The 10,000-nt window shown below is 26.3% G+C and overlaps 1 protein-coding gene across 2 annotated transcripts in view; it reads left to right on the plus strand.

Moving 5' to 3' along the window:
- LOC100208378 (von Willebrand factor D and EGF domain-containing protein) overlaps window positions 1-10,000 on the plus strand; it is a 111,441-nt gene that overhangs the window by 90,427 nt on the left and 11,014 nt on the right. For both annotated transcript variants that reach the window (XM_065795827.1, XM_065795828.1), the window contains 2 exons: window positions 29-165; window positions 6,637-6,900. In XM_065795827.1, the coding sequence (XP_065651899.1) occupies window positions 29-165; window positions 6,637-6,900 (401 nt within the window). The remainder of the gene's footprint in view (window positions 1-28; window positions 166-6,636; window positions 6,901-10,000) is intronic.

Raw genomic sequence — 10,000 nt, forward strand, 5'->3', positions numbered from 1 at the left:
TATTATATATATATATATGAAATATTAGGACAATCTCCTGTTTTATTTGGCATACCAAACTCTGGACTATGTGACATACGGGATAAAGATTGCATTCGTACTCGTGTCATAGGAAAAGACTTTATTGATTCCAGTTCCTTATCTTGTAGAATGACAGAAGTAAAAGTAAGTTGTAACTTTGTTTTACTGTCTGCTTTTTTTTAAATATTTTGATACCACTTCTAAATGTAATAATTTTATTACATTTTTTCAATGTCAATTTTATGCCACTTTTCTAAATGTTATGCCATTCTTTAATTTTATATTATAATATACTAATATAGTATATAATAAATTTAAATTATATATTCTCTTCTCTCTTCCCCATAAATTTTCTTCTTTTTTTTTGTATTTTTTTAAATGTTATACTTTTATGACTTTTCATATTTTCATTAATTTTTTCTAAATGTTAGGGGAAAGTCTGTTTACATCACTTTTATATAAACAATGTTTTTAAAAGGTTGTAAATGATTTTCAATGCCTTTAAGTAGAAATATTTTTCATGACAAATAATGCTATCTGTTTATTATCTAATAAAAAAAACATTTCAATAATGTTTTTTATATTTATATTAATTACTGCTTAATGTTTTTCGCATAAACTGTTCTAAAAGACTGTTTAAATAACGTAAATAGTGAAACGCGTACATAAAATTGTGAAAACATACCAAGCGCTACAATATGACAAGGCCCGCAAACTCGATTTTCTGACTTTGCTAGTGAAGGCCATTATTCTAATTAAAGTGGAAGCATTTTTAACGATACGGTAATATTTTTTGAAAATCTCTTTTATTATGCCAAACAAATGTGGAATTGTAAAGGGTATAATATATTTAATATATATACAGTCGGGTACAAAAAAATAACCACACTCAATTTTTTGATAAAAAAAAAACATTAAAAAAATGTCCTAAACTTGTAATAAAAGTAATTCAAAAAATTTTTCAAAGAAATGTATATAATATTATTATAATAAAAATATATGAGTATACATGTAATGAAAAGAAATTAGGATTTGTAAAGTATTTTTCAAGTTTTAGCTGTATTAGTACTTAATTGACCATCCTTTGTTTCTTATGACTTCTGCGCATCTAGAAGGCATACTATCTACAAGTCTTTTTAATAAGTCATTTGATAAAGCATTCCAACCAGCAAGAAGAATATGGAAAAGTTCATCTTCATTTGTTGCCTGATGATCTTGCAATTTTCTATTCAAGATAGATCAGCGATTTTTTATTGGATTTAAATCAGGAAACTGTGCTGTTGAGAAAAGTTGATCAACAAAGATTTTGTGTTACAAATGCTGGTCCATAGTACCCTCCACCTGGTAAAGCTTTCCGACTTTGTGTGCACTAAAACAAACAACACAAAAGGAGACTCATCGCTCCAAATAACTACCACATTTTTCACTACCACATTCAATTTTTTTAGTTTTGCTTCCTTATCCCCATTATATACTTAAAATCAAGAAAAAATGTTCGGGGGGCTTTTTTTTTTGCACCCCACTGTTTATATATATATATATATATATATATTTATATATATATATATATTTATGTATATATATATATATATATATATATATATATATATATATATATATATATATATATATATATATATATATATATATATATATATATATATATATATATATATATATATAAGCTTTTGAGTTATTCCAGGAAAAGCATTAGCACATAAAAATTGGACTCAGCAAATTTTGTGACCTTCATCCACGCAATGTGAAATCTGTTACAAAATCTCCGCATTATGTTTGTGTTAGTAGTTTGCATGAAAATATGCAATTTGCATTAACAAAATCAATTCAAGCGTCTTCAATTAAAGTTGGATCTGAAATGATAAATAATTTTGTTTGTGAACCGTACACATGTGATTGCGCCTATGACAAATGCTTTGCATGCAAAGATTTGAAACAGTTCAATAAAACTTGCAATCTGTTAACACAACTGGTTTCGAAGTATCCTGTGGCGATTGGAAAATTTCTTAAACTAAAACATATGCAAACTTTGAAAAAATTTCAAAGCGGTCTACTGTAACAGTACTCATCCAACACATATCAGCAATACATGATAAGTTTGTTAAACATCCATTTATAAAGAAAAACCAATCAACAATTTTTAAGAAACTTAAAGAAGTTTCGATGAGCATTAATTCTGAAGTTCCGATAATCCAAGTTAACTGGACTGAAAATGCTAGGTGTTTCAATCAAAATGAACCGCAAGTGGCTCATTTTGGTCAAAATCAATTTTCTATCATGACCTTTGCAGTCTAGAATATTTAGTTAAAAGCATTGATTAAAAATATTTGGTTGGAATATTGGTTAAAAACAGTTGAACCAGAAACATAGTTTCTGGTTCAACTGATCATACAAAGTCTTCAGTTATACCATACATTGACAAAATCCTTCACTTTATTCTAGATCGAGTCAAAGAAGTACACATGTTCAGTGATAATGCCACTTCTCAGTTCAAAAACAAAAGTATTAAAGCTGCAATGGTTGTGTTGGAAAAATATTTTTAGAAAAAATTCTTCTGGTATTTCTTTGCAGCGATGCATGGGGAAAAAATGGTTGATGTAATTAGAGCTACTATTAAGCGTATCACAGCCTTGAGAGTTAAATCTATGCAATGCGAGATTTTATGATCTATGATATATACATCTATCATTATGATCATTATATATATCTATCATATATAGATGATAAATAAAAGTTTTTATTATATATTTTTTTAATGGTTTTTTTTTTTTTTAAATACATAAAAAAAATATGTCGTTTCGTTTTATAACTTCATGTACCAAAAAAAATCGTTGTACCAAAAAATATGTTGTTTCGTTTTATAACTTCATGTACCAAAAAAAATCATGTACCAAAAAAAAAGTCGTCAACTATAAACAGTTTTGATTTCTGTTACTAAATATTTTGATAAAATAATTAGCTTAATAGAGATAAGTTTTTTTAGTTTTTAATTTTATCTGAATTTTTTTCATTTATATCTAACATTATTGCCATTCAAACTTTTGTAACACACTTTTTTACATAATCGTCATTCAAATGTTGAAGTGGTTGTTTATAAAATTAATTACTTTTAATTTAATTAATTACTTAATTATCATTCAAACTTTTGTAACAAACCTTTTTCCATAATTTCTATTCAAATGTTGAAGTGGTTTTAAGTAAAATTAGTTACTTCTTTTATCTTACCGCTTATTGACTAATTTAAAAGTTAAATATTGATAAAAATTTGCTTAATGGATTAATAGACGTGCGTAAAATAGCTTTACCCGTACATAAATTGCCGGCTGCTTAACGTTTTAAAGCAAGGTCTGCAATGTTTAGTTGATCTTTTCCACTAATAACCAACCAAAACATGACTATAGGAGAATGTTTAATTGTCTGGATTATACAATCTTCATGGAATTTTTCATTGGTAGCTCTTTTCACATATTGAGCTTTTTGAGTCATACTCTCTATGGTTGACATACCTGGAGAAAAAAGAATAAAAGCAACCACTAAATACAAACACTGGAAAGGGGAAAAAATTTATTTTTGTATTACAATGACATACTGATTTCCTGTCATCAACAGTAAAACTACTGTACTTCTTGCCCAAATCAAGCGCTTTTTTCTCTGAGAATCGGTTAACTTTGGCTTTTGTCCTGGTCTTTTACTTCTGAAGCCAAATCCATGCAAACTTCTCTAAACAGTGGTTGTTGCTTCATTTAGTTTTACTTTATTCATTTTGCTAGTAATTGCTGAGTATGTAACATCTATTTTATTTTCCACTATTTTCATTAGCTTTTTCTCATGCCTTGGTGCTATTTTCTTTTTTTAGACCACATTTGCCTTTCCACTTAATATCTAAAGGGAGGCCATTTTTTAATTTGTCTTTGATTCAGTTCACAGTGTATCTTCACATCTCATATTTTTTTTGATATTTCACTTAGTAAGTAATGCTTATTGGTTAAAAAATATTGAATAATTGCTTTTTTTCTCAAAACAGATTTCTTTTCTTTCCCACAAATTTTTATTTAGAACTTTTAGACAATTTCTTTGCTTAAAAATTATATTAAAACAGATAAAAAAATTTTAGTATAGAAAATATTGAAATGTGTAAATAACATTTAAAAATGGTTCAAAATATATTATAATATAAATCTAATGTAGTTAAATCACAATAGTAAACAAAAAATACTACTGCACTTGAAGAAAACATAAAAACATGAATTAAACAGATGTACTTTGTCCCTCTGAAATTGTTGGCATCCTGAAAATGATTTTTTATTTCTAATAGCCTAAAGGTTATAAACCAAAAAACATAAATTAGCAAATAAAGACATTGCAAGCCAATTTAAATGGCACTTAAACCATTAAATAGTCAAAATTCTAGAAAATTTGTAAAGTGGGCTAATAATTTGATCAGGGACTGTGTATATATATATATATATATATATATATATATATATATATATATATATATTATATATATATATATATACATATATATATATATATATATATATATATATATATATATATATATATATATATATATATATATATATATATATATATTTATATATATATATATATATATATATATTTATATATATATATATATATATATATATATATATATATATATATATATATATATATATATATATATATATATATATATATATAAAGTTATTTATAATATTTGTTTAATAGAGCATTATATATATAAATTTATAAACAAAAAAAATACAACTCTTTATGGTACTAATAATTTCATACATAAAAGCAACTATCAGCCATGTAATACAAATCATGAAACGAAAAAGCTGTTTAAATATAAAGTTACAGTGAAGTGTGCTCTATCGTCATAACAACAAACAACAAAAACAAAAAAGACATTTTCTTTTGTCTACATTTAGATATTAATTCATTCCTCTTATTTAATAAGTTGTTATTGATGTAAGATATTATGACATACTTTTCATATAGGCATAGGTTGGATTGTTTTATTGTCGTATCATTGCATTTATTCCACTTTCTTTTAACCTCCATACTTTTTTAGATAATTCAGTATCGTTTTTATATTTTTCAATATTAAAAGATTTTGAATGGTTAGCGTATCTAACTTTGAATGTGGTTTCACTAACTCCAAAAGATATAGAGTGGCTTGATACACTATGTTATTTACAGGGCACTGTTGATTCAAAGGGCACTTGCTTTTAATAATACAATTGCAATGTTTATTGGAATCTGAGGTTTTTCATTATGTGATGGTTATGAGAGTTAACAATTGATATGATGTTTGGCATACAACTGTAACTCACCTTTTGATTATTTCTATTAAAAATCTTCTGGTATTTATAGCTAACTGGGTTGTGTTTTTCTATTAAATTCAAAAAGAGTTAACCATTTTTGGTAGAAACATTTTTACTATATGGGGAGTTAAACCAAATTATATAAGGCTTACGGTTTTTTGATAGAGGTTAGATAATTTTGGAAGATAATTAAGTTTAAATTTGAAACCAGACTTTTTTAATGCATTCCGATACAAATTTGCAGAGTTTTGAAAAACAGTTTCATTGATAAATTAGCTGACAGCCTTAACACTATAGAATAAGAAAGTTGCTTTAAAATCTTTTTTTTTTTTTAAATTTCTTTATGCTTTTTTTTACATTAGGGTCGGCATTTGGCAATGTCGACCTAACTACCGACCTAAAGGTATTTGAGGTTAGCAAAATATTGCAGACCTTGTTTTTATGTTTTATGTTAAAACTTTTGTGTGAAATTTTTCTTGCCATCCTGATGCCAAACTCTTTAAAGTCTGCAAAATTTTTCTCATTTTTTCTGATTCTGAGTGCTGTATATATGTGTATGTATATATATATATATATATATATATATATATATATATATATATATATATATATATATATATATATATATATATATATATATATATATATATATATATATATATATATATATATATATGTATATATATATATGTATATATATATATATATATATATATATATATATATATATATATATATTCAAATACCTTTAAAAAGAAACATAACACTTTAAACAAAGAAACATGAAGAAGCATAATCTTTTTTTGGACTACTTCTAAAATAATTATTTCTAAAATAAAACTAAGCTTTATATAACTGATTTATATAACTAAGATTTATATAACTGCACCATTTTCATGAAAATGTTGTCCATATTACCTGAATTTTGACTACATTTTTTCAAAATTTCTTTAAGTGTATATTGTTATGTCACTTTACTAAATGTTTCATTTTTATTATACTTCTAAATGTCATATTTTTATTCTACTCTTCTAAACATTGCATTATTATGAAACTTCTTTATTTGTTGGCACCTGATCATCTATGTTTTGTATTGTATTTTATAAAAATTAAAAGTTAAAATTAAAAAAAAAAAATTTATGAAGTATTGATTTTAATCCCTATTTTATTCTTTTTTTTTTGAAAACCTTATTTTGGAAATAAAACTTTTATATTTAAAAAAGTATATATATATATGTTTAATAACAAATGCTATTTATAGATTTCTGAAAAACCGTTTGAAAAAATAGGAAAACCACTGGATAACCAAGGACAGCTTTTAAGTTTTGCTGAAATAAGTTGTTTGTTACCTAAAGCTCCAGTTAATATTCGATACTCTTCTATTCAACCTGGAAAACCTGTAGGAGGTTATTTAATCAGTGTGTCGAACAATAATTTAAATTTCAGTGTAAATGAAACTTTGTTTCTTGTATATGACTCTAAGTGCATGGAATGCAACATCACAGATGCAACATGTAAATGGAAGGTAATATTAATTTATTTATTTATATGTATTTATTTATTTATTTGAAAAACAACAGTAGGGTCCAATGTCCACTTATACTTCTGTATACATTAAAATGTATACAGAAGTATAAGTGTTTTATTTGATACAATTATATTGTAATATTTGATACAATTTAAATACAGTTATATGTAATATTTGATACAATTTAAATGTTTTTGAAAATCTGAATGTTTTTCAGATTTTCAAAAACATTTAAATTTTATCAAATATTAGAATTTATTCATGAAGAACAAAGAATCTTAGCAAGACATTTTTTAAACTCATAGATGATGAAGATACGACATTTTCTGGTAAATTATTCCATATGTTAACAATACTATTAGAAAAGTAATACTTGGTGCTGTTCAGATTACAATAGAGTTTATATAGTTTAAAGGTATGGTAACAATTACCTAAGTAAGAATTTAAAATAAAAGCATGTGATAGATCAGTGTCTACTTTGCCATTAAGAATTTTGTAACATAAATCTAAATCAATCAATGTGTGACAATATTCTAGTGCATAGTGCTTGAGTATTGCTAGGCGCTGGGGTCAGCATGATAGGATACTGACCACAGGCCAGTTATTCTCTTCGTAAAGAAACATACTTTTTCAATTTTAACAATTTGGCGGTCTAAGGTGACCATATGGAAGAACAATACTCTATCATAGGTCAAACATAAGTACTTTAAGTATAAAAAAACTTAAAATTTTAAGTATAACATAAGCTTTAACCATAAGTGATCTCGCGAATAAAAAGCTTTTAGAATGAGATAGGCTCTTGACATAAAATAAGATGGATATGCTGATCAAGTTTCAGGTTCTTATCAATGGTAACTCTAAGACCTTGAATATTGTTAACATCAGCAAGTTTATGGTTATTTATACAATAAACACAATGAGTTAAGCTTTGTTTCTGATTAGCAATTGTAAAAACTAACTTTCTTTCAGTTGCTATTTGAAGTTGCCAAGTACAACTCCATTCAAACAAACAATTAACAGCTGTGTGAAGGTCAGACTGAGAACCATGTATGTCGTAGGTGGAATATAACTTAATACCATCAGCAAAAAGTTTAACAAAAGCTTAACATCAAGCTCTTTAATAATGTGACATCATTGATAAACAATAAGAACAGAGTAGGTTCTAAATCACATACTTGCGGAACACCCCTTGTTACAGATATGGTGTGAGAAGTAATATTGTTTAAATTGACCATTTGTGATCTTGTGTGCAGAAAATCAGTTAGCCAATTCATGAGATAAACAATTATTCTGTAAGCAGCTAATTTCATTAGTAATTTGGGATGTGAAACAGAATCAAATGCTTTTTTAAAGTCAAAATAGACAATATCAGTAAGAATGTGGTGCTGCAGATCATGAATACCATTCTAGGATGTTAGTACAAGTAGTGTGTTTACAAGCAAAACCATGTTGCTCTTTTGTGATTAGGTTGTTAAGTAAAAAATAATTTAATAGTTTGTTAATAATAATTTTTTCCATTACACGACAACAAATAGATGTCAAAAAGATAGATCTATAAATACTTGGGTCAATTGTTGGTCCCTTTTAAGTGAGTTGGAATGGCCAACCACATCTACTGTTCTAGATTCGGTCCAAAGTTCAGTTTAATTTACTGTTAAAATGAAAAGTTGCTACTTTCTAGTTTAATAGTAAAGCACTAGTTTTAAATTGTATATCAAACAAATGACTCAAGGGAGCTGTAAACTATTAGCGCATTCAACTAGTAGAACATTTGAAATGCCATTCAGACAAAAAGATGTTGGTTTAAGCACCATCACTGTTTTTTCTACAATATGTGGAACAAAGTTAATGGATGACAGACAAGTTGAATGTGCATGTATTTTATCTATAAACTTAGGTAAGAAGCCATTATCTTTTTACAAGATATTTCTTCTTTGTTTTGGGGAAGTGTATAATCAAATCAATGAATCTCACTTATCTGACTTGATACTCATTTTAAATCATTTTCAAAATTAAAGAAACTACCAAGGTTGTTCTTTTGTATCATCTTTAGTTCATTTTTTGCATGATACTATTTGATGGCAGCAAAACGTTTTGGGGCAATTGATTTATAAGATGCTTTGTCATCAGGTTTACCCGATATTTTTTATATCTTCTGTGCAATTACTTTGTCATTTATCAATTTTTTAACATGATAAGGATTGTGTACTTTTTTATGGTGATTTATGATCAACACTGACACGCACTTTACATATATATTATATTGTATAATGATGTTATTTAGTATTAGTGAAGGTTTGCCAACAATCTTCAATATTATAATATGTTTAAAAGATAATTCTCTAATTTATTTATTTCAGAGATATATTGATGTTGAGGTAATCTCCCTTTTTCCAACATTAGAACTGCTGAACTGAAATCTCATCTTTATTATAAAAGTAGTTCAAATTAGAAGTAAATAGAATTACCTAATGGTCACTGGTCCCAATGAGTGGCTTAATGCAGAGGTCCCTGATAAATAAATGGAAAGAACACAAAACAAGATGTTAGTTTTGCAAGTGGGTTGATTAAAATACTGAGTAAGACCATATTTATTTATAAAGCGTAAAAAAGAGTTATGCATAATACTATCCAGACCATAATTATCGCGCCAATCTATATCAGGTAAGTTAAAACTCTTAGTATGACCACATTTGTTTCAGTGGAATACAACATAAAAAAATATTTTACACTGGTTCTTATGCAGTCAGTAACTTCCATATAGTCAATGGTTTACCCCAACTACCACTGCGATAATATACAATAACTCTTAATGCCTGACCATTAAGGTTTAAATCAATACATGCAATTTCTGATTTATGAAACTCAGAAAGTATATCAACCTTTGTATATTGTATAAAACTGTGAAAAAATATTGCTATTCTACCACCTTTACTACTTGTCACAGCGAAGGACAGATGTTTATTTGACAGACTATTATGTTATCCAGAACATAATAAACTATCAGGTAGGTTTTTGTTTAACCAAGTTTTGACAACAAAAAAACATTAAGATTGTGAGAATAAACAAAATGTTTGAATTCAGCAATCTTATTACA

This window comes from Hydra vulgaris, chromosome 04 (genome assembly GCF_038396675.1).
Source record: "Hydra vulgaris chromosome 04, alternate assembly HydraT2T_AEP".
In the NCBI taxonomy this organism is placed as follows: domain Eukaryota; kingdom Metazoa; phylum Cnidaria; class Hydrozoa; order Anthoathecata; family Hydridae; genus Hydra; species Hydra vulgaris.